The 26,507-nt window shown below is 39.1% G+C and overlaps 1 protein-coding gene across 2 annotated transcripts in view; it reads left to right on the top strand.

Moving 5' to 3' along the window:
• The window catches only part of pdgfc (platelet derived growth factor c), a 65,828-nt gene that overhangs the window by 24,701 nt on the left and 14,620 nt on the right, over positions 1-26,507 (top strand). For both annotated transcript variants that reach the window (XM_042493512.1, XM_042493513.1), the window contains 2 exons: positions 15,920-16,112; positions 23,773-23,953. In XM_042493512.1, the coding sequence (XP_042349446.1) occupies positions 15,920-16,112; positions 23,773-23,953 (374 nt within the window). The remainder of the gene's footprint in view (positions 1-15,919; positions 16,113-23,772; positions 23,954-26,507) is intronic.

The following is a 26,507-nucleotide window of genomic DNA, read 5'->3' as shown; positions in this document are numbered from 1 at the left end:
ATTCTTAAACTGCCACAATTAAAATGTTTTTTCTCTCTGCTGTTTTGGATTAATCATTCAATTTGCCACAGCTGAAAATCTCATCAGACCTTTGACGGTTTTACCTAGATTTGCCTGCATTGCTCCAAGCTTCTTAAAGGGTTGTTCGGAGGTTATGTTTGCTGCGTAAATTGTTTGATTTTTTGGAATTCCACACAGCTGTTGTGATTAGATGGATATTGCTTTGTGGCTATAATGCTCTGCATTCATAAGAGCGAGCAAATTTAGCACAGCGAGCACTGGGAGGTCTATGTTACTTGGATTCTCATGATTTAAGATCAGATTAAAGTAATGGAATAAAGGGAGTAAGATGCATGAAGACAGATTGAGTCAGTGAGCAAACTCGGCCGTAATCCAAGTTGCAACCTAGGTTTTACTCCCAGATCAATCTAGAAATCATTATTTGGATACATTATTGACCTGTTCCAAACTGTGCAGATTTGAGTGTTTCTGTCCCGGAGCCAGGCAGCTACAAAGTGGATTGTGATCAGCTATCAATCTTTTGAGCTACATTCATTGCAAAACCTGCATCTTTGATCGGTCTTAATCGCAGTGTCGGGATCTGGTTTGGCAAAGTTGTCTTCCAATCTGGCACGCCACAGATCAAACTGTAATTTTCTCCAAACATCCAGCTGTCCGGCTCACAGATGTGACTACAAAGCCGCCCGGAGCTCCCGTCCACAGCTGTGGATAGAAGTTTAAAAAAGATGTGGTTCATCTGTCAACGCCTGGTTCCCAGCCAGGAGGGGAGGTTAGGCCCGTCTCCCAATGTTTGTGAGAAACGTCTCACAGCGTTTTTACTTTCTTTTGTTGTGCAAAAACTATTATTCAATCCACTTAGTAATTCACTTTGATATTGATTCTGAGCTTGACAACTGACAAGGAAATTGTGGTTGATATGGGGCACCCTGCAGTTATGTTCGTAGGTGTACGCCTTGATTGTAATTTGGAAAGAGAAGCAGAGACTCACAGGCCTATACACTGTTGTAACTTGTTGTATGGACTTTCAGTCAAATAAACATCAAATATATTTGAGAATTTAGGATTTTTGCTCTTTAATAAGGGCTTTAGCCACTGATTTTTCTTAGTTATTGCTTTTAGTGTATCTGCACATTTGCCTATTTCTTCGAGATCCAAAAAGTCCTCCAACCCGTACGAACACATACGTTGTCTGTTCCTACTTTCTAATATGACCACAAAAGTGTTTCCTAAAATAGCACCCTTATCATCGTTATACCTAAAAGACAGAAGACAGTCATATATGACTTAACAATTGCAGTTTGAAATACAAGGTAGCAGTGGCACCAAAACTACTTTGTTGCCCATTTTATAACAAGTTAGACAAAGTCGTTTTTGCCCCATTGAAGAACTTTTTTTGTATTTTGCTGATATATCCAGCTGTACAGACGTGAACGCTAATGTGACTTCTGAGCATGCAGGCAAGCAACTAGCGAGCAAAACATAACATAATAATTGTGCACAGGGCCCTTGGATCTTCTAGCACAAGTGAGTAAATCTGAACACAAGTGGGTCCACTGCAGATTGACACCGGTTTGAACAACAATGTGTCTCGGCTGTCCACTATGTGCAGATCATTTAGAAAAAGGATCATTGTTTGGATTAAAATATGTATGTTCATTACTAATGTGGTCTATGTCCAATGACATACTATGTTATTCACTTAAAATAACTCAACACTTTGACTTTTGGTTTCACGCAGGACACAAACAGCAGTCTTGTGGGTGAAAGTCTGGTGTTTGTTTGACTCATCGACACTCTTCCCTCCTGCTTTGTGCAGACTTTGTTGCACTTCATAACATGTGGCCAGAATTCCTCCTTTGGTCCTGTCATAATGAACAGAGGTCACCGTAAATATGGGTCATAATAAGCTGCATGTACACATAAGGTACGTGGTCACATTTTGGAAGAGAACAGTCTCTAGTTATCACTTATTTATCAGTTGTACAGTGACTTTTTGTCTTGTGAAATTTTCTTTTAGGTGCCACACTTGTCTTCATCTGTGATACCAATAGCTTGATCCCTTTTTATTTAATTAAAAATGAATCAATGTTAATGCTACCTAAACATTTTCCTCCTGTATAACTCAATGGAGAGTAACAAAATAGTGATTTAATAATGATTTGATTTTTACTCCAAATAAGATGATACATTGGATTTGCTTGAAACTGTTGGTGTATTTCATTTTATGGTTGAAAAGGAGAAGTACTGAGGCTGAGAGGGTTTATTCTTCAGTTTATGGCTGATTTTGGTGCTGATATAATGTCTAAATCCAGGCTTAGGGGCTCAGACCCAGAATACCGGAGGGTCAACACAAATAGATGGCTGTAGTGAAAAGACTGACACTCAATCTTCCTTTCGCCGGATGCCAAACACAAGTGTGGGCACTAATTAGAGGCTCCAAGAAATCATTGAGGGGCGGGGAACCATTGTAACCCGAGGAGAGGCTGTTGTGTGGTGGCAAGTTTCAGTCGCCGTGTTGGACGGGCCAAAGCCTGAGGGGTTGAAAGACTTCAGTTTAGCTTTGGTGTGTCTGCTTTTCACACAGCATCACATTTGCTTGCACACTACTGTGCATTCACTATCATTAACAGCCTGCAGCTGTGGCTTTACAAAACCTTATCACAATTTGTAATCATTTCTCAGATAACACTTTGTGCTTTGCATTAAGGGTACATTTCATAGCAGTTATGGAAGTTAAATCCTTTCGTGGGCTCGAGGGCTTTTTCTGTTTTTCAACTGTGGCTATTTTTAATAGAGGAATTAACAAGGTGTTGTTTTGTGTTTTAATTGTTTTGTAGCAACTGGGGGATAAGTTTAAGGCTCATTATATTGTGTTTTGGCAGATTTTCATCTATAAATATAAAACTTTTTCTAAATGAGGTGGGATTAGTTTAATCTGATTTTTTTCCCCTTGTTTTCCACCTACACATCCAAAAGTTGGTGTGATTCCTGCTGCAGAAAAACAACAACCTTGTCCCAACTTTGGACAATATCTTATAAAAATGTAGTTTGCAATATGTGCTTGTATCCATTGTATATTGTTTGAGCAGTGAGTGTATAAAAATCATGTATTTTACCACTTTTATTTACATTAAAATGATCCTGAAATAGCTTTATATACTATAAAGCTGGATGAAAGTCTTGTGTTCGTTTGATCTATTTACCTCCCCTCCCTCTATCCCAAAGCGGACTTTGTTGCTCTATATACCATTTTAAATGTAAAATACTATTATATAATTAATAATATATTATAATATAGTATTATTAGAGCCACTAGAGGACACTCCTTTACACATAACGTAAATATGGGTCGTAATTTCTTCTTGTACAAATGACCTATGTGGTCATATTTTGTCAAGAAAGTCAAGAAATAATATAATTTTATATAATTTTTTTATAATCTCTTTTTATAATTCTTCATTTTTGGCAAATATAAACATGCATCCTCTGTGGGACCTCTTGTGGGAAAGCTGTAGATAGAGTATGACAGTGTATACAGACAACATATGTGCACACACACACACACACACACACACATAAGCTGGTGGTATCAGGTTAGGCCATCTGATATGATCTGCAGATGTTTTACTTTGCCTCTGCAGCAGGTGTCAACACATGTTCCTCCTGCCCACTTCCAGGTTGACCCTCATGTTTAGGAGAGAGACCACCCTTCAGTCAGGCGTCCTCTGAGTGCAGCGCTCCCACTGGAAATGATAAGCTCCCCTGTGAGCAGGTCATTACAGCCCTGCCCCCCCTTCAGGGTCTCTGCTCCCGCCTCCCTGTAGATAAAGGGCATGGAAATGGAGCATTTCATAGCAGGGATCAATAAAGCGTCACATTATTTCATTACGACACAGCAAAAACCAAGAGGCTTTCCAGTGCTGGGACTGATTACATTTGTTGTGACCTTTGACCTCCGCACTTAAAGGGCTTTCACGGGTCATAACTGTCCACCTGTTGATGACAGGGCCTGGAGTTTAAGGGCTTAATATGTGAAGTAGACAAAGGTAGCTGCACTCTGGTCAGCAAAGATTTTTAGAGTGTGTTTTATTAATTCACTATCTGTCAGAAGGAAAATAGCTTGTATTAGAGCTACTGTTTGTCTTAACAGCTATTCACAAGTCTCAATAAGCTTTCTGATATGCTCTTATCTCCTTAATGACCAGTGATGTAACATATTTGTCATGGATATCATCATGCACAGATTATCCTTCATCATATTATTTGTCTTTCTTTTGAGGTAAAGCAGGTCAAACATTTTCATTTGTTTTTGTCATAAAAAAGTGAATTTACTTAAAAAACATGATTTAAATGTATTGAGTAAATAGTATTTATATTTTTTGCATAGTGGAGCAGTTGTGGGTGTTTGGACAGTTTGTATTGGTGAGCCCCCTAGAGGTTTTGGGAACAATTGCATTTTCACACTCTACATGTTTAATAACTGTGTTACTGGAGCTTTCATGACACGTTGCATAATTTCAGGTGCCAAATTATAATTTAAGGAAAGATATACTGGAGTATAGATCGTGGATGTTTACTTGCCAACAGCGGATGCAGTGAAACAGTTTGACTGTTGTTTACATAATTTACTCACTATAATTTTCATTTTATTTCATTAGTAGAAAAAAGAGTTCAGTGTTCAGTTTAACTTAAGGCGTTTGCACACCAAGTCCTTGTTTTCCATACACGTTTTTTAAATCTGTCATCCAATAAAAATCATTACACACAGAAGTTTAATTCGTTGCATAAATCCAAAATACAAGACAAAAGAAAGACAGAGAAAGAAAGACACATTATAGAAACACAGATAGATAAACACAGATAGAAAGACACATTTCCTCGCTTGCTTCTCTCTACTGGAGGTACCTACCTGACTGTCACCACTCTGTGCCCTCATCCTGGCACCTTAAAGAGCTGAGCTGTCCTCCCGCTCTCTCTCTCTGTCTCTCTCTCTCTCTCTCTCTCTATCTCTCTCTCTGTCTCTCTCTGTCTGTGTGTTGTCCTCATCCTCTCTTGTATGTGTCCCGGCTGCAGGTTACGTCACATTTTCTGCACTGATTTTTGGCCAAACAACTCTGTCTAGGCAGAAAATGCAGAAAATTGAACCTGTTCCAAAAAGTTTAATGAAGGCTGAAACTTTCTGAGTCAGTTTGTGAAAGTGATTGACATAACGAAAGGTCGTATCTATTTTTATAGTATATAGTCCCAAAATTTAAAACAAAAAATATAGACTTGGTGTACAAAGACCTTTAGACTGTATTCAAACCAAGTACAGCCTTGTGGCGATTATCTGCAGGTTTGTGCGGCGGTGTCGGAGTGTCACTTAAAAGGCCCATTTATGGCCCATTTATGATGTTGTAGAGAAGGTCAAAGTCCTCACCTCAGCGACTGAGTATTTGTCTTAAATCTGTTTTTGGTGGCTAAGAAGATCTGTAGAATACTTTGTGATAATCATGACTGTAGTGTCTGTACTGCCACACAAGATGCAAGTGCGGGCACTCACCAAAAAAGATTGTGTTCTCCTTTTAAGGATGGTACACACCGGCTGTTAATACATGCTTTTGCCCTTTTACTAAACATAATATTTGACAAAATAAAGACATTGTGGATTGCAGCCGTCTTCTCGATGTGATCACAGGTTACGTATTCGACCATGATAACATGAATCCGACATCATGCAGGCTGCTGTGTTGTTTTTTTTTTTTACTACAGCTTAGCCACATAGAAAAAGAACTATGTGTGGAGAGACATTGATTGTTGCCCAGCCAGCCATTAGAAAATATTGACGGGAGGACAAAATTTTCCCAATTTGGCCCCTCATCACAAGCACTCCAGCACCACCAGTCGATCATAGACCTGTGCATGGGCCCCCTGAGCCTTGGACCTGGGTAATCTGTACCCTTTGACCCCTCCCTGGCAGTGGGTCTCATTGTTACCATGTCTAAACAGCAGATATTTTATGATGTTGGCCGCAAACTGCTCTACATGAGAGATGCTGCCTGACCAGTGAGTCGGGAAACAGGTGTAACATAAGAAAATCGAAAATGCACCAATAACATAATATATTCACTCAATCACTAATTCATGTATGCATTATTATCCATAAATGCATGTCCTTATCAAGCCAGCTAACATTATTTAGCAAGCTAGCTTTCAGTTTTAGTGATATTTGGCATTGCCAATATTCAGCAAAAGGCTATGGTCGCTCGCTTGCATTCGCTCTTGTGTGACTGTACCTTTACAAGAAGTATGTGAGGTTTGCTCAGTGGCACTTCAGCAGCTCAGACAGTACTTGCAGTGTTGATGGACACAATGATCGATAAGAATTTCCTGCCATGAGATTGTGCCTAATGACTGGCTCAGTCATGTGTGGAGATAAGCAAGTGTATCCAGCTCTGATCCAACTGTCAGTCAAACTGTATTGATTTGAGAAATAACTCAAATATAGAAAGAATTGTCCAAAGAACTGAAGATACCCCGAGCACAGCCGTGTCTGTCTCCTGGGTGCCAGCCGGTGCCGAGTTAGAGGAAATCAAAGCTCGAGCACACAGGAGCGTACTCTGATTGACACTTATTTTATGGACAGCTTACATTAAAAATTAAAATTCAGTAAGCTACACAATTTGCATGTGGATTTATCAGATCCGTGCTGTGCTTAATTTCTACCAGGTGTGCCTTTCAAATAATTGTGCTGATTAGCAAAGAATTCAACAAAATGTCAAAAATTACTTCACCTCTGTCGTCATTAATGTGCACAGTGATCAATATTATCTGTAAAATTTCTTCATTCTGTCTCTAATCACCGGCTTAGTCGTGCGTTGAGATAAGTGAGATCATCCAACTGTCAGTCAGACTTCTTTGATTAAAAAAAATCTGACTCATGATCCAGGTTCATTTTGTGTAATCCAGGTACTCACATGAGGCAGGAAAAACTTTAACAAGGTTTATTGTAGAATACAAAACAAAAATTCGTCATTACAACCTCTGAAGTCATGTGCATTAACTGCCTTACAACATCATACCTGTTGAAAATAACACAGAAAATAAATAATCAGTAATGTAAAAATAAGCAGAATCTTAGCATAGCTCACTGCTATAAACTGTTAAACATTTATAGAAACTATTGTATTGAATTGTATTGTAAAAGTAAATCATATCAAAACCTGTATAATATGTGAGTTACCAACATTAACATTTTTTACCAAATATAAAATATGAGATTTAGTGGCAGAGATAGTAATAGTAATCTCTAAAAGACTATGCCATTTAGAGAAAATGCAAACCGACAGAAACCTTTCTTGAAGTAAATATACATCTAAATCCTAAAATAATGATGACAAAATAATAGCTTCATTCAAATAACACATTTCATGCAAAGATGAAGTACTTATCAAAACAAGATCAGATGGAAATAAACAATAACAGAAAAGGAAAAAACGAACATACCCTCCTGGGGAAGGAGGGTATGTTCGTGGATGATAATATATTTTATGCACTTTAACATGTATACATTAAACAGTCATTAGATTGTTAAGATGAGCCCCTGCTATCTTTCTGCCCTTATTTCACTGAACGGAATTTTAGTGTCAGACCTTTCACACCTGCTTCCTCTTCAGCACAACGCACAGAAGCATGTGCATGGCAGATTAAATTGCTACAGAAGTCCCACGCAGCCAAATTATTTTTTAATGGTATGAAAGATTCCCATGAAGTGTTTCAGCCCCTTTTTTGCCCGACCGACTGTAAACCCAAAAGCAATAAATATCCTAAGCAGGGTCGGGAATTTACTGCACCTGCAGTAACCACTGCACCGCCTTAATAAGCAACAGATGTTGCAGTGATTGCATCGAAAAAAGAGAATTCTTTGTTAGGTACAGTTTCATCACCTGACGAAAGCCGCCTTGACTCTGTCGCTCAGGGCCTCAACTTCATTTTGATAAGCAGGTAACGGGGCTGAAATTAAAAACAATCTGGATTTAGTGTCACAGTGACTCGGCTGTCGATTACCGGACAGGAAGTAGCTGTCGTGAATGGTTATCCATGATGCATGAGGCTGCTGTGGGAGCACAGTTTAGTACCAGACCAATCTTTAGCCCATAATGTGTAAAAATAACAATTTGGCCAATTTACTGAGCAAATACAACCCCCCAGGTTGTAATCCATACTAATTTAATTCGGCCCCCAGCGGTATGAAAAGTTTAAAGCTTTTTTTGTGTTTTTGATTTTTAGTCACCACTTGAAGCTGTAAATAATGGCTGTACCCATTTTAAAGTATCTTGTCTGACCTCGTATTTAAAGCAGGCAGACATATTTATTGCTTTCTCAGGGCTGAATAGTGGTGTGGCCCAAATGTTCCCAGTTTTCCAGAAGAAAGGCATCGTTATGTCTACTATATCATGCAGCATGACCACCAGATAAACTCCAAAGCTAAGGGCCGATTTAGTGAGACAGTGTAATGATATCCTGTGAGGAAAGATGAATTTAGTGAGCCTAACAGAAGCCAGAATGAATGGTTTTCATTCCCTCTGCTCCTTTTTTTTATGGGAAACATGCAGCGCTCTGGACAAAGGGGCCACTCTCATTAGTTAATCTTTGCTTGAAGGCAAGTAACATTTATTAATGCATCTGGGTATGCATGCAGGTCTGTCTGTGTGTGAGTGTATATGTATGTGCATTTGCGTTGTGAGTGTGTATGAGGGAGTGGGGGATTCGTTGTGTGTGCATTTGCTAATGTACAGCACTGTAGCCACTGTACTGTATAAACATTGTGGAGTCTACTGTATACTACTGTATACATTAATATGTATATTACACCATTAATCATATTATAAATGCTGATATTATCATCATCCTTAGTAGTAGTAGTAGTAGTAGTAGTAGTAGTAGTAGTAGTAGTAGTAGTAGTAGCAGCAATACTATTAAAGAGGACCTATTATGTTCATTTTCAGGTTCATATTTGTATTTTAGGCTTCTACTGAAAGATGTTTACCTTTAATGGTCAAAGAAACACTGTATTTTCCTTGCATCGTCTGTGCTGAACACCAGTATTCAAAAGCTCAGTCTGCTCGGATTGATCAGCATTTCCAGGTCTCCCGAATCTTGGTGTCCACCATCATTGCAGTCAATGAATGACTATAACAGAGAATAGCAACACTTTATACCATAAAAGGTACCAATCAAAGCTTTTTAAACACAGCCAGACATGTTCCAGCTGGAAAATTATCAAAATCAAGTAAAAATTTACATTGGCAACATGTTTCCCTGATGTTAGCATGTTGCTGCATGTACATTAGCAGCATACTTGCAGCTGGGGTATGACTGTTGTAAAGAGAATTGCCTCCATGTTGTATCCAGATCTGCTTTATACATCCATGTAGATAACCATGAAAAGAAATCTGGCACATTGTGACATCATACTGTAGCCAGGGTAGAAAAAAAACTGTTAAAAGTAGAGGACAGACAGACAGAGATTTTTGCTCACAGGAATTACTTCTACATATGTTTACATATTTGAGACATCGGCCACGTTTAATGTGAATATTTTTCATTGTAATATCATATATAAGACACAAAATATGTTAAAGTATAATAGATCCCCTTTAATAGTTGTTTAATGCCTTTGCACTCTAACAGTGTGCACATCTACGGTGCTCTGCATGTGCGCTCCAGTTTTGTTTTGGCAGGGGGAAGGTTAATGTTTAACAGCGTGAATGGTTCACCCACTAACGTGTGAACAAAGCACAATGGCTGCACTGTATAGGCTCCTATTTATTCAGAGTCACTTCCTCCCTTAATAGTCGGCTCTACTTTCCTTACAGAGGGAAAAAAGTAGGTCAAGGAAAAGTCATGTTTGAGGTAATTCACTCTAGGGGACCGCTACTCTGATCATAAGATGACATTGGTTAACCCCGAGAGTGAGGTCATTCTCGAGTCAAAGTTACACCCAGAATCCGTGTTCGACTGGTAGCGTGTCTTTACATCTTACAGTAGTACAGAGGGTACTTTATTAATAAAAAGGTTTAAAAGAGACAAGGATGAAAAGACAGTTTGTTTAGGGAAGAAATATTTTTTAAAAAAAGCTTTAGGAGAAAAAGGAAGGAGGCTGGTTTGTGAACTTGTGGATCTTGATCAAATATTGGTTTGCAGCCGTTGTACTCTGAAGGAGCTCTTAAGGAGTTTCTGCTTTGATGCAAGCGAACAAAAGATCCACAGCGGAGAATCACTCGGATAGTTCATTCTTGAGCTTCGTGCACAAAGACCTGAACCAAAGAGGAATGCAAACACATTGTTCCCCCACCTACTGCAATTACTTGTGATGAGTGTGCACGGATTAAGCAGGATATTTGCAGACTTTTTGGATTAAGTATGATTTCATCCATGCAGGTCTCTGGAATACCTTTTCATCAGGATCTAATGCTTTCATGTGAAGGCCTTTTTTTCTGTGTTTTCTCCTTTTCTCTGCAACAGCAAGCTCAGATTTTCCTTTCACATTCTCCTTTTAATTAAAGTCTTAATAAAGAGGCAGTGCAGTCACCATTTGACAAATTTTCCCAATGAATCATGCACAGAGATCCCTTGAAAATAGACATTTATTTATATTTGTGCAGGACTATTGTATTTTTTTTTTTGGCCATTTCTATTAATACCATATGTACATACTATCAAATATGCAGTACAGTACATCTGGAGGAATGTTTTTCGCATTATTCATTATGCTTTTTATGAGCCTGTATGTTGGAGCCCACAGTAATGGGGATGTAATTAAAAACATGTCAATGTGATGGAGGGCCAAGCTTTAATAGTATGAAAGCTATCGGCTTGTTTCCGCCTGAGCCAGTAAATGAATGTAAAGACAGTCTATCAAACTGGGTGCTTTGGTGCTACTTGAGCCAAAGATTAAAAGAGCTATCAGCCATTTTTTATAGTTATATCTGTAAAAAAGTCTAAGAAATATTGACTGCGGGGGCAACATTTACACAAATGAAGATGTGGAAAATGTTGTCTTAGGGGCTTTTTAAACCCAGTGCTAGATAAATTGTCTATTTTGTATTATTTTTCAAAGAGTTTGATTTGCCAGAAGAAATTTGGTCTGTTTGGTGAGGCAGTTTATACTTGAGGCTAAACTCTTCTCACAGTTATGAAAGAGGCCGTTCATTGAGAAGTCTTGCCTGGGTTTTGTTTTTCTTTGCAACTGGCACACTGTCATTCAATCTGTTCCCACCTGGCTCGCCACCAAACCCGAATAAAAACATCAAAGTGAGATCTGCGATCTGAAGTAATTGTTTTTAAAAAGAAAATGTCATTGTTGTTTTATCTACGCACTCATTTTGATAGACAGCATCAGTGGGGATGCCAGAAGAGAAAGTCCGGATGTCATCAAGTTACATCTTGATAAAAAATGCCAGGTTTTTTTATTGGATCAGAGAGGGGTTGGGCACCTTTCTGTCAAAGAAAAAAAGCAAAATTAAAAGGAAATCCAAAAGGACTTCAATAATGTCATGAGATTTGGAGTAACTCAGACTTTAAGTATTATTGTATAGTGAAATGCTTATTTGTACCAATATTAAATAGATAATGATTGACTTCTTTGAAAACATCTGTGCATTATTTTTATCAGTTGACTAATAAATCCATTCACTGAACAGCAGTTATAGCTTATCAACTGTAACTAGGTACAGACAACCTTGTTGAATGTTGAATGAAAGAGCAATATTCAGCATTTAAGGAACTTGAGGGCCATTTCATTTTTTTATTGCCTTTCCAAATCCCCAAAACAAACCTTTAGCAGCTCTGTCCTGTTCCTCACCAATCAGTGGTTACGTTGTGTAACACACTGGACAGTCCTCATTCTGAAAGCTTTTTTTCCCTGTAACATTAAAAAAGAAAATGTATAGACTTCTGTTTGAAAACATGAACAATAAAACATAAAGCTTACTTCTTGTTTGACCAAGTACAGACGAGGCGCCAGGAGAAACTGGCATTGTACATTTCTGCAAATGAGGAATATGTTACATTTGTAAATTATTTTCATTCGAGCTGACTTTGTCATCAGGTGGTAAAGGAGAAGGTGGATGGCGTGTCACCTAAGCAAGACACCTGCCAAGCTGCAGAGCAATATTCGATACCATCAAAACTGGTTGTTTTAGTGACTCATCATTGTGTTTCCAGCAGCTTTTAGGCCACCAAATTTGTGTGTTTTTCAGCAACCCGTCCCTGTTTAGGTGCCATGATTTTGTTCTGATGGCCTACAATTCAAAAGACCCATTAGTCTGAAAAATGTCCAGGTGGACTAAAAGCTTTTTTCCCCAATAGTCTGTTGTCCCAAAAACAAACACCCATCGCCCAAAACTCCCATTTCTCCTGCAATTAGTTCTGGTTTCCCAGTGGCATTTGAGGCACCAAACAGGTTTTTTTACAGAGCATTTGTGTTGTTTTCATCCCAGGTGTTTTTACCAAATCCTAATGGTTTTCAAGCAGTATTTGAGCCATGGATCACGGGTGTTTTACCAACCCTTTGCAGCATTTCCCAGTTACAGCCTCTGATCCTGGATGATTTTATCGACTCTTTGTAGTGCCTCACAGAAGCATGTGAGCCTCCCATCTCAGGTGTTTTTACTGTCCCTTCACTGTGTTTCCCAGCGGCGTTTGAGCCACCAAACTTGAGTGTTTTTCACTCATACCCATCCCTGCTTTTCCAGTTTGTGCCTCCCAACGTGAATGTTTATAGCCAAAACACGATCTTTTCCCAATCATAACCAAGTGGGTTTTGTGCCTAAACCTTTCCATGGTAAGCAGAAACATACTATGTCAATATTTTTTCTGATGATTTGGTTGCTAGGAAGCCAAGCAACCGATCGGACTAACTAGCTCTACTTTACAATATAGAAAACAAACTGATAAAAATCTGCCAGCAACAGCTGAAGTTTCAGCCTGCTTTTGCCTACCTGCTGTCAGTCCGAAATCAAGGACACGTTGTTTCAAAAGTTACTCAGAATTTCAAGTGATAAATCCACCACTTACTCCCAGTGAGAATGGAAAACTTGACAGGCGAAGCAACACAGGACCAAACTTTCAAATCTCTTTGAATTGTTACTGACTTTAAATGATGTTGAAAACCAGACAGTACCTTACTGAAGTTGGTTTTGCTCACTTATTTTGAGTGACCACTCCTTCAGACAGACATGTTGTCCTTGGAACCGCACTGAGGAACTCAGAGTCTCTGTGGAACTGTTATTTGACATTATGCAGAGTGAGAACATGGCACAAACATAACCTACCGGTGTTTATGTTTCTATTGCAAGCAAATAACCTCAGAATGAATCAGCCGCTGGGTATGAATCACATCCTTAAATCAAATTTATGGCAAAAATAAAGAGTAATCAAGCTCAAAATGTGTTCCTAATATAAATTTGTCTAACAAGTTGCACTGGGGAAACGGTTACTCATCCGTTTAATGCAGTAACAAACTTCCAGCAGCACACTCCTTTCTCCTGAGTGCATTAAACCCCTGCTGGTTCTTCTGATGGCTAGACATACTGGATCAGTTTATGAATACTGAATGATCATCAGTGGGACAAAAATAAATACTGCTTAAGCAAATTGAGGATAGGCTGGGGATGGGATAAACTTATCATTGATATCTCTGGGACAGCGCGTTTATATTGAGCCAGTATTTAAGTTTATTGTTTTGACAATTATGCACAACAAAGTATATCAAAGGGTTGACAAATACTACATGTGGAATTTAAACCGCAACAATATAAACATCAGAACAAACTTTTATCGCCCCAACTGTCAGCATCTGTACTCAGGTCTTTTTTTTTTCTTTTTTCTTTTTTTTTTTTTAGGGTTATGGAGCAATGTATCTCTGTCAAATGTAACTACAGCAAACAACATGTGAAAAACTATTTTGTTGTACCCTGTAAGATTCATTTCAGCTGTACTTTCAATAAATAGTTCCACGGTAGGTTTGGCTTAGCTAAGCAAGCTAGCTTTTTGGACAAGAAATACTCATGTTTACTTTACTGTATATGTTTACTGGGTGTTTTTTGATTTGTTTTTTTCTTAATATATATATTTTTTGTAAAAATCTAATCTAATCTAAGCACAAAGATTGGAAGCCTAGCTTAAGAAAGAGTGCATTCCAATAACTTAAAAAGCAATCTTAAACACTGTGTGTGTGCTCTTCACAAGAAAACATAAAAAACAAACATTTTGTCATGTGGTTCATATCACTCTCCTTTGCATTTCAATTCATTTTCTTGCAACCAGCTGACAGTTGATTACTAACGTGAAAACTAAATAGATGCAAAATATAAATAAGTTGCCAAAAGGCATCATTTTTTAATTAACCTGACTAACTATGCACTTAGCACTACAGCCTTGAGACCCTCTGTTCCTCTGTGCTTGTGCTAAACTAGGATTAACATTTTATTAAGAAGAGTAGCCTAAGAGGCTGTTTGCATGGCAACATGGAAACGTCTTTGCAGTTTGGCCTTTTGATCACATGACAATGATGTTTTGGGGGCCTGAAAACAAACTTTTGCAACCAGGTTCCAGAGTGTAAGCTTTTGAAAACGCCACCCCTTCTGTTGCCGTGTAAACTGGCAATGTACAGATCCCGTGAGAACGTTGACGTCATGGCAGCACTTTGCGCCTCTGCGTTGTGTTCTTCTATGGTGTGTTGTTACAACGTTACACCGCGGACTACTGGCTGTAATCAGCGTTGCTTCAGGGTGTTGTCATTACGATGGTTGTGAGGCTCAGGTGGAAGTATGGCGGCAATTTTCCTCCTGAAGGTGACGCAGTCTGATGGGGACCTCGGGGACCAAGTGACAAGCTTCGTCATTTTGATTAAATCCTGCAGCCACTGGTCCCAGTGGACCCTAATGGCTTTATGAGAGGAGCTTGGTGAAACCCATCAGGCAGCACGTTGCCTTTGAAGTACTCTGCATAAATGTTTTATGTTTGTGGAAAAATGATAACAACACACAGTTTAGCACAACAATACATACATACAAGTAATAAGGCACTGTACAGATTAACGATGGTAGACAGTTTAGCCTAATTTTCTTCTGGAAGACTAATTTGCTTGTTTATATTTCCTACATTGTCAGCTGATTTTGGGGTATTTTTGCTGTTCAGCTAAACCTGTTTGATTTGTTTTGTTCAGATTGTCCTTTTCCATCCCTCTTTAAGCAAACACACCTCATATCTACCTTTAACCTTTTGTGTTAATCAGAGCAAAGAAACACACGATTGTGACTCATCTGCTGATCCACGCTTATTTTCATGAGGTCTAAAACTGTTTGCCTCATCAGCAATTTTTTCCATGCAATCAATGCAAATTTAAATAATATCAATAATGACAAATTTCCCTTAAAATATTTTCGTAGAATTATTCAAAGGTTTATTTTTGTAATTTGTATGACAGTTTAAAGATGCTTTTATGCATGTGTATATTTCTTGCATGTGCAAAAAGACAAACCCTACTGGAAAGATAAAGGTTGCCAGTTTTTTAAACTGTATAATAATTTGTGTAATATAACATGCAGGGCACGGTAACATGTTTAAGTTGGACCCAGATATGTCGAGGTGTTCCACACAAGACTGTCTAAGATGAATAAAGCATGAAAGGAGCGTCAATCTTGGGGTCTGTTTTTTAAGTGTCACCTTTTATATTGGACAACATGTTAATATTTCATACTGCATCATATCTCTCTGCAAGGTGCTTGACATGTCTATGTTTCAGATCATATAATCGGTGTCCTCTCCAAACCAAGGCTTTGTCAAATGCATAACTTATCTGAAGCAGTCAAACTGCTACAAAGCATAAAACGCAATGTGAATTCTGTTTCAGGAGTTCAAGATTCCCAACAGGAGAAGATCATAACAGTGTCTGGAGAGGGAATGGTCCACAGCCCAGACTTCCCAAACACTTATCCCAGGAGTACCGTGTTGGTCTGGAGACTAGTGGCGGCCAGTAACATGAGGATCCAGCTCACCTTCGATGAGAGGTTCGGTCTGGAGGACCCAGAAGATGGCATATGCAAGTAAGAACACGAAATAGTTCTTAGTTCTTAGTAGCAGTATTTTTTTTTAAAAAAATTTAACAGATAATATATACACAACAATCCCCCTCCCCCCACATCCTCTTGTGGTAACAGTTAAAAAAAATAAATTAATAATAATAATAATTAAATAAAATCAAATAAAAAATAATTAAAATAAAAAGCATTGCATGTGTATGTATACTAAGGTATACATACACATGCAAAAAATAAATAAATAAATAAAGCAGTAGATTTAAAGGAGTATCCCAATATAAATACAAGCAAATGAAAGTTGGCAAGGCAAAGCGAGGCAAATTTATTTATATAGCACACTGCAAAACCAAAGGCACCCCGAAGTGCTTTACAGATTAGTCAGGTCAAATGAAGTTCATTATAACCCAATCACAAAGCATGTCTCAAAGGCCTGTACCAATAATAATTTCAGTTCAATTTCAATTTTGTCTGAAAAGCCCAATATCACAAATCACAATTTGCCTCAGAGCCTTACAGCACATGACATCCGTCTGTCCTTGGACCCTCACAGCGAATACAGAAAAATTCTACAATTTTTGCCCCATAAAGGAAAAATACATTTAAACATACAGTTCATCCCAAAATCAGAAGCACATATTTTTCCTTTTACCTGTAGTGGTAGACTTGTGGTGCTCAAAGCGTCAAAAAATAAATTTCAACTAGACCTGTATCCAGACCTGCTGGTCATTTTATCTGTGTTGTTCTACGTTAACATCCTGATTAAAAGCAGTTTATCTGAGAATTGGAAGAAAAAAGAAGTCAGCTTTGTATTTGTAAGTATTTTAATACATCACATTATTTTGTAAAATATTTCTGTCATGTCTTTGTTCCTCTCCTCTAACTAGGCTGCTTTTCTGGGCCATTGTAATGTGTGCTAAACCATCAGCATGCACCAAAAATAATGGAACACGTGAATCTTTTTCTAGTTGGGCTCCTTAAAAATGATTTGACAAATGTGCTGATGTTCATAAAACTCAATTTATTCTTTAAAAGGTTTTCATTGTCTAAATGAAAATGTTCTGCGTTACACTTAATGAAATGGATCATCTCCTTTAGTACAGATTTTCATTAAAAGTTTCCTCTGCTCGACCAGCTCTCATCAAACAGGGGCTTCCCCAGATGGCATGCCTGATACGTGTTGGTCCGGGGCAAAAACGTGTCCTGCCTGTGTTGTCGTCCATCTTTAAAGATTTAGAGTCAGAGTGTGGCCATTTGTGAAATTGCCTTTGGTGTGCCTTGGAAGCTCGTGAATATTGAAAACCCAGCAGCGGAGTGATTTGTTTCCAGGACATCATGATGACGTGGTTCAGCTCGGCATATTTTACGCGATGTGGTCGATATTTTAAGCCGCTCACGTGATTGTTCGAAAGACACACCCTCTGACCGGCAACACATAAACACAAACACACACATATGTATTCTTTGCTTTATTGAGGAGCCCACTTTCAATTACTGCCTGGGTTTGATTCTGCTGCCATTCCATTTAAACAGGGATCCCGAGCACCAACAATCGATTTACCCTCAGTACATTATACTCAGTGCCCTGCTGTCAATATATTACAACTGACTGGTTAGCAGCCCAATCACTGGGAGGACTGGAGAAGAGCTGGGGGAGGGTGACCTCGCTACTCATTCCTTGAGAGCCCCCTAATGGATGACAATGTGAATAACAGCTGAGATGTTAATGTTTGGGAAGCAGTGGATGTATCTTTGGAGAAGTCATCTGTACCGACCAGAAAAAAGAGAAGATGCATCAGTATGTTTCTGTTCCAGTGACATTCAGCATCATTTAATGATCCAGTGTCTGTGATTCTGGCCCAGAGTCTGATTATTTGTTGCTTTTTTGGGGGGGGGGGGGGGGGGATTAGTTGCTCATCTCCTTCTTTCCATGTTTTTGAAAGCAGTCAAGCCAAGTTGCTCAGGTTTCAAGGGGTTAATTGTCTTTAGCGGTTGGCTCATTCATGCTTCTGTTTGACGTTATACTTCCTGTCTTTATTGGGGCAAAAACAGTATGTAAGTGCAGGTAACTCGAGCCCCTTCAGTACACCTCCGTGCACACTTTGACGAATGAGGTTAGTGTTTCTGTTGAATCCCTGTGAGGGAAAGTTCCACGGCGGGGCAGGGTGCAGATTGACAACTTTTGTGCCGTTCTGCCCGTGCAAGACTGCACTAGTTGCCGTCCTCGGGGAGAGGGGCAAGAGACAATAACAACATCCTTTTCCAGGGTCATGCAAGTCATCGCCACGTCTCCTGCTCCAGCTCTCACATTTTTCACTCCTTCCCCCAGACTGAGGCCCAACAGGTTTTGATCGGATCCCAGGATACACACTCTTGGCAGGGCTGGCAGACAGATGAATGCAGCGTGCAATCACAAGCAGAAACAGACACACATTCACTTTTCTCTCACCCTTTTTCCTCCGTTCTCCCTCAAACACACACACACACACACACACACACACACACACACACACATACACACACACACACACTCTGTCCCACATACACAAGCCTCTGGCCTAGTCTGCATATCTACTTTATCTTTCATGTGTGTTTAAAAATTTATTCACAAAATCTCCCCTTAGAACTCCATTCCGCTGTTATGGCACAAAAAAAAAAAACATTCACACACACTGTTATTGATATGCTGCTCTTACCCTTGTGTCACTGCACAATGTGATGCAAATAAACAAGACCCGTAATCTCCCGTCCAGTGATTCACAGCGATGGCAGGGGATAAAACAAACAACAGTGGGAGATGTGTTCAGCTTTGGTAGCGAGCCTGGAGCGAGAATCCTTCGCTAAGATGAGAGGGAGGCTGTGTAGTCGAGATGCTCATCTGCTATTCTGTTTGTCTGTGGCACGATGAAAAGCATTCTTACCAAATCCACTGGAGGAGAGGCATATTGGAGAGGGATTGGTCTTGCTGCTGGTTGGCATGGCAGCGGAGTCGTGCTTGACAGCTCACAGACAGGACTGTTCTCAGAGAGCGTTTATGCACTCTGTCTAAAAGGAGAGGACTGAAAAACAGTGTTTGTGTTGCTAATCTGCATCATGACAGTGGGAGATATTAATAATGTATAGGGAAAAAGATATATAGGAGAAAGCTTTGTGAAAGTAAAACAGTTTCCTTGCAGTGTGCAGGAAGGTAATCCTAGCACTGCACGTAAGATTCCTGTGTTGTTCCGACCCCGTTCACTGTGACTGTACGTAGAGTTTGGTATGTATGTCAGTGCATTTGTAAATCTGAGAAACCGCTGTTCGACATGGTGATTCTGAGCACATGGCAATGTGTAATGATCAGGGCGTCCTGCATTATTGATGAGCCATCTGTCAAAGCTCCAGAGCTGTCTGAGGGCTGATTTTTCGAGAGGAAAGCTTCTCTCTTCACTGACCTCCATCCAGAATGACAGAGAGAAGCTAAACTGACATTTTATCCTCTTCCAAAATCATTTCATGCCAGTCTGGTTGCAGTTATGTAAATTAATGTTTTACAGTTTATGCAACATTTGTACATAAAGTCGGGGTAAAGTAAAATTGAGATTTCTTTCTAAACACATTATACATGTTGGAAATACTTATTGAAAACAGGAAAAGACTGTGACCTATCAGCCCGTTCTCATTCCAGAGTTGTCGAATACTGCCCCATTGCAGTGCTTTCAGCGTAATATTCAGACGCCAAAAGGAACCTTTCGCATCAGTGTGACACACCACTGGACATTGTCGGCTGAGAACACGACCAGACAGAACCATGTGTGGTGTTATTATACGCCGCAAGAAAGCCCAATGGCACCTGCCATGCCAGCATGACATGTAGACGGCCCACGTCAGTTGAGAGCACGGCTGGACAGAACCTGTCGCGTCCACATGATACTCCACTGGACAGTGTCAGGTTGAAACACTGCCAGTAACAACACAACATGTGTTTTTTTTATTTTTTCTTCAACACCTTACCATGTGACTATTTTGCCTAAACCTAACCATCTGTGCCCTTGTTGCCTAATAGTAATACTAATACTAATACTAACTAGTATACTAATACTAATAGTAATCGTCTATGCCAGTCGGTGCATTTGTTGATGTCCCAGCATCTGCAGCTGTGCTTGTGTTGCCTAAAATAACCATGTACAGCGTAATCCCACCATGTGCTTGTGTTGATATCACAGTAGTGGCATCCCAGAAAGTTAACAGCAGATGCAGAAGGATACCCATGTAGATGTCCCCCGGAAAGCAGCAGCATGTAACAACTTGAAAACATTTTAAACCCGTACGATGTTGCATTGTGGAGTTAGATCATTAAACTGTTATTTGTGTCCAGGATGTTTTTGGCCGTTCTGAAATCATGGCTCGATTACACACTGGAGCCCTCTTTATAATCACCCCTCCTCTATATCCCAGACAATATTTGTAAGTTGTTGCTGCCTGGTGGCTTGTTTTTCGGCTCTCTCTTCAACTTGGGATGTGTTTGCTTTGTGCTGCTTTGTTAGCTGCTAACAAGAGTCTGTCGCTTTGCAATGGCTTGTTTGTTTCAACGCTATCATCAAACATGCCTTCTCTGTTCCAGAGAACAAAACAGTGCTTACTTTTTACCATTTGAAAGCGAATTTTATGTACTTTTATGACTTTTTTAGTAACTCAAATGCGGCTGGGTGGTTAGTATTTCATTTTTCTGTGGTGTTAGAAACTCATAAAATATTTATTTTTGCTGTATGGACATTAAACTGAATATATTATTTACTAAAGAACACTTTCAGGTTTGCCTTTTCCAATATGTTTGTTTGTGCAGATTACAAACTTCCTGCAGAACTTTCCAAATCAAAGTCAGCATAGTCAGTAAATTTATTGACCTCCCCTCCCCTTCAGTTTATTTAACATCACAGAAAACCCATTTTTAGCCATGCTCATGTCTCTCCATGTTGTTTTATTGAAACCAGCTTGAACTGAATCTGTCAAGCCTGTGCAAAATGTAAACAATGTCCTTGAAATCCAAATATCCGAATTGGCAGCACTGAATGAGAGGTTAGCGTGCCTGTTGACGCAAATGGCAAAGTGATTAATCCCAGACTGTGAAGAGTCAGTGAAACAAGGCTGTATTGAATGCAGTGCAGCCACTGGTCACATACACACACAGACACACACACACGCAGGTATAAATAATAAAGACGTGAACTCCTGAACTGCGTGTCTTAAGTGCTGAGGTTGGTCGATGTTAGCCTTGGCACACCAAAGGAGTCTGGAGCACGGCCATATGCTCCGGCACTTCACAGTGTTTACTGGTATTATGGGTTGGCAGGGTGGCCAGTGAGGAGAGAGACTGTCGTGTAATTACAGGGTCGCAAAGTTAGATCCCCACAACAAGGAAAATGCTGCTTTTATTTATATTTTTCTCAATTGACATTTATATGGTCATTTTGTGTAGTGAAATTCATGACGCTAAATCCCTGAGTCCGTTAACCCCATTATGTTAAAACTAAATGTTATTTCGAAAAGTGCATGTGTTTTTGCAAACACAATATTTGACTTTTAACTACCAATAGCTTCTGCAGTCTCCAGGGATTGTTTATAGTCAGAAAAGTACCGGATAATTTAAACTCTGTTGCAGTACAATTACAGTTGTTAACGGTAAAAATAGGAATACTAGTCTGAATACTCAATATAATAAAGGTTAAATAATAAAAGCACAGTTATTTTCCAACATACCCTCACATAGCTATCATCGACCAGGAAGAGACTCAAAATGACCACAAAGAGATACAAAGGAAGTACACGAATACACAAAACAAATGCTAGCATATGTAAAGGAACCACAAAAAGATACAAAACAACTTCAAAGAGACACAAAACAACAAAAAAGGCACAACTGTAACTCAAAGAGACAAAAAAGGAACACACAGGTATGAAAAGAAACTACAAAGAGACACAAAATGACTGCAAATAGTTGCAAAAGAACTAAAAAGAGACACAAAACAACTATAAATAATCACAAAATTACCAAAATAAATGTACAGATACATACACAAAATGATTGCAGTGAAATACAAAACAAGTACACAGATAACTACTGCAAATGGACACAAAACAACAACAAATAAAACCTTCACAAAGTCTGTGTGTCTCCTGTGTAGGAGAGGTGGCCTTTTGTCTGTGTTGAGGGGCTCAGTGTCTTGTAATCAGCCCGTCATATCTACTCTGTATATATTATAGTATAGTATATATAGTATATTTTGTTCATTTTGATATCCAAAAATAGAAGTCTCTGCAGCACAAAACAGCAACCATATACATTTGATGATTTACGAAGTGAGTGAGCTCTCTCACAGTCACCATGCACAACAGTATAATGAACTCAAGGTTTAATTAAAAGCTATATTTCATTGACATGTAGCATCAGTGTAATAGGCCTGTCAAAAGGCTGCATCAGCAGCTGTAACCGCTAAACAGTGAGAACAGCTGCTCATGCTCCTCCGTCAACCAACCTGAGGTTTGTCCTCAATGCACTGGCAATATCCATTCATTTAATTCAAGCAGTAAATAACAGATACAAATCTCATCTCTCACAGCTCAGATATTATAACTTTTTTTTTTTTTTTAAATTAGGTTAAACCTTTATTTCCCTGGGCAGCTTTATTGATATTAAGAGTCTCACCTTCTAAAGGGCAGAGAAGAGGAGACAGCACCATGGTAAACAATAAAGCTGACAACAACCAAAAATACAATTAAGGTCAAGTGCCTGCTATGAGCAGACCTTGAAAATACTTCTAAAAGACTAAAGTCTCTCAAATCTAAAAACAATGTGTCTTTTTAGTCACAAACTGAAAGATTTTGCAGGGTCACTGTTTGAGATTATTTCCCATCCTGCTCATGATGGAAAACATTATGCCAAACTTCCTTTAAGAAATATGTCTATTCAGCATCGCTTTAATCCCTAAAGATAAACTGCATTTTGAATAGAAATTCTACATTTGCTTTTGTCACATCAACTTGTTACCAGTACTGTTACTTAGCTGCACTATTTTAGTGTTTAGACAACAACAGCACACGGCAAACCAATACTAGGACATGAGCAATTGCACATGCTGGCACAGATGGATAAGATTAGGGTTAGGAGGCTCATGGTGAAGAAAAAGAAACATCACATTCAGACGGGAAGCAAACACCAAATTCCCGCATGAAAATATTAAGTTTGTTGAACCCTTCCGGTAGGCGCCCTCATGCTCCTTGTAACACGTAGTTACCAGCAGCATTTTATCTTATGCTGTTCACAGGCATCATGTGGACACAACTGACCGTGTATACTCATATAATGCCGCCTGTCTGATTCAGGCTGCACAGCAGGTGTTGTTTGGCCGTCTGCCGGCGTATAATAACACCGCGACCAGTTCTACCCAACCGTGTCGTCAGCTGATGCCATTAAGAGGCATATCATGCGGACACAAAAGGTGGCTTTTGGCATAAGGATCATATGCTGTAAACACTGGAATAACAACAGATCACCATACACCAAACGATCAAGATCACTGGATTGTGCATCTACTGCAGTCAAACATTACTGATTTTATTCCAACATTGGAAATTTGTCTGCATCAGTTAAATAACACTGCACTGCACTTTGTCTGTCAAACTCTTCCAGGTACGACTTTGTGGAGATGGAGGATCCAGCTGAGAAGACCATCCTGGGTCGCTGGTGTGGGTCACAGTCTGTACCAGCCAGTCACACTTCCAAAGGCAGTCAGATCAGGATCCGCTTCATGTCCGATGAGTACTTCCCATCTGAGCCTGGATTCTGCATCCACTACTCCCTTCTTCCTGTGGTACGTACAGTGTCCATAGTCAGATGGTTTTCAGTGACCTAAAATGCACTTTGCATGTGGACAAAATGCCAAAATGCATTAAAGACATTTACAAAAATATCCTCGTCCATGTAGACAGGGCCTAAAAATGTGCATTGTGAGTTGAACGCTGAGCTTCCAAAGGATTTCTCTGCTTCTATCTCAGACTTCAGGGTGTTTACATGTAAGCAATGCCTCCCACCACAATTAAAATCGTTTGCTTGTTGCATAACGCAGCGGCATAATTTGCAATCATTCGTTTCTGCTTATGTGTCGGTTTGAAGCATCGCTGGGGAGAAATTATGTCTAAGCACTTCAGAACATCTGGCACCTGTACTATCATTTATTTTAGTTATGGTAAAACTCACAAGACGAGGCAGCTCACAAACCAACAAAACAAAATCTCCACAATCTCTGCAATACCTTCAAAGATTAAACTGGGATTTTTTTTGTTATGAACCCTGGAATAGTTCAAAACAGGAAGCAAAAAATCAGTTTATTTTCACTTCAAATGGTTTAAACTGTAATTTTCTCATTTTCTGGGGATAGTGGTGTTTCCATTATAAGTAATCAAACTCTTTTGTTCTATATTACTGTTCTATATAAAAGCATATATCCCGTGAACCTGCTTTGTACCTTTAGATCTGACAGCCGAGGTGTCGCCATGTCACTCAGGGTGTTGCTTGACACTGAGATGGAGAAAAATAAGTGGCTTCACATTCACAAAGAGGTCCTCTGACCCTCGGGGGGGATTCATTCAAGCCCCTGAAATGAAAGTAGGAATTAAGTGATAGAAGTGCTTTTAGTGTGGAAATTGGTCACGCTGTTGTCTGTTTCATTTTCTCTCGTTTCTCGTTTATCATCACACACAGAAAGTAATACCCCTTTTATGTGTTTTTACAGCACCCTACGTCACAAAGATACACACATTGTTTTACTCTAGTCTGAATATATTCCTAGCAACAAATCAACCTGCCCAGCTTTCTGCTCTTTCCTGATATTTATCTTGTCTTTGCATGTAAAGTAAATGATAATCTTTATTGCCATTCACCTTTTAGACTTTTGGTGCATAAACACACATTAAAATTTAAACTTGAGCAACAATGTAGCCTTGAGGATGAGTCAGAAGTGTGATTGTGTACTATTATGACAATGAAAGTAATAAATAGAGAGACGTAATGAAAAAGTACACCTGTACCTTTTTAATAGTCCTTAACCCTAACCTGTCCCTTCATGGGTTTTTCTCTAACTTCCATCATACATGTAAGAAGTTTCTCATACATGAAGTATAGAATGGAAATAACATTTTAAAAAAGTATGAATACAATGTTATATTTCTAGCTAAGTTGAGCGCCTCCTCGCAGGCCTCAAACATAACATGCCCTGCACCATTCATCCGAGCAACAGAGAGCTCCACAGATAAAATCTCAATTAAAGAATAAATCCACTGTTGAATAGAACGAGTGTGTGGCGGCTGCCACCACCTGACCGACAACATTTCTTTAGCAACAGTGCATGATGATAACCACAGCAGCCTTTGACTGCAGCTAAAGCTCTTCTTTGAATCATCGTTTAGTAGCACACATGCTGGAGAACAGTCTTGTTTTGTTATTTGTTCCCAAAACATTTTAACTGATCGAAGAGTCCCCAATAAATTTAAATCACACAGGGCGCAGTTTGGAGAAGTAGATATATTCATCATATTATGTCGCTTTGGTATCAAATAAATCTGATATATGATATTAAAGTTTGTTAATTATTTAAATTTTGTGAAGAATAGGAAACTTTTTCCCAAAATCTCCAGTCTCAGATTCCAAAATCTTTAAGACACCAATCAGAGTTTGTGTTCTAACAAAGTGTTATGAAATGATGAGACCTGTCCTTTAGGTAATCCTGATCATTTCTTAATTAGATTCATTATTGGATGAATAACAAGTTGGCAGTCACTTAAGATATTTGCAGCCTGCATAGCAGAACATAGCATAAAAAATATATTAGCTAAATACAGATCTTCATCAGAGTATACTGTGAGCACGAAAAGTGACTGACAGAGAGAGACGCTCTCATCAGCTTCTTCTTTTCATGCCTCATGACCTCCCACTTCACTTGAGTTGGACATTAACCCGATAATCATGATAAATTGCCATTTTGTTTCTCTTCATTCATTCAGCCTGACGTGTTTGTGGTTTTTGTCAGGAGGAAGGTTTTGCCCAAACCAATGAGTCACGATTGATGTATTTGTCTTGCTGATCTCATTTTCAGTTGACACAGAAGCTGCAGTAGTGGCTGACAAAAGACATTTTAAGCGTTTTTATTTCCACAACAACTTGTGCAGCTGCATCAGACCCAGTTATAGGCTACTTGTTGTCATTCTTGTGGCCATTCTGTCACCGTGTTTCATTAATATATCAAGCTCTGATAAGTTGATTGGTTTTGTTTTGCAACTAAGGGACATATTTAGTCTGATATTAAACAGAATTGTCAACTCATTACACTCTGTTTCCATCTTCAGTCTTACACTGCATCCACTTTAACC

Source organism: Plectropomus leopardus, chromosome 9, assembly GCF_008729295.1.
Source record: "Plectropomus leopardus isolate mb chromosome 9, YSFRI_Pleo_2.0, whole genome shotgun sequence".
NCBI classification, from domain to species: Eukaryota; Metazoa; Chordata; class Actinopteri; order Perciformes; family Serranidae; genus Plectropomus; species Plectropomus leopardus.
The sequence above is the reverse complement of the archived record's forward strand: the minus strand, read 5'-3'. Positions and strand labels throughout refer to the sequence as shown.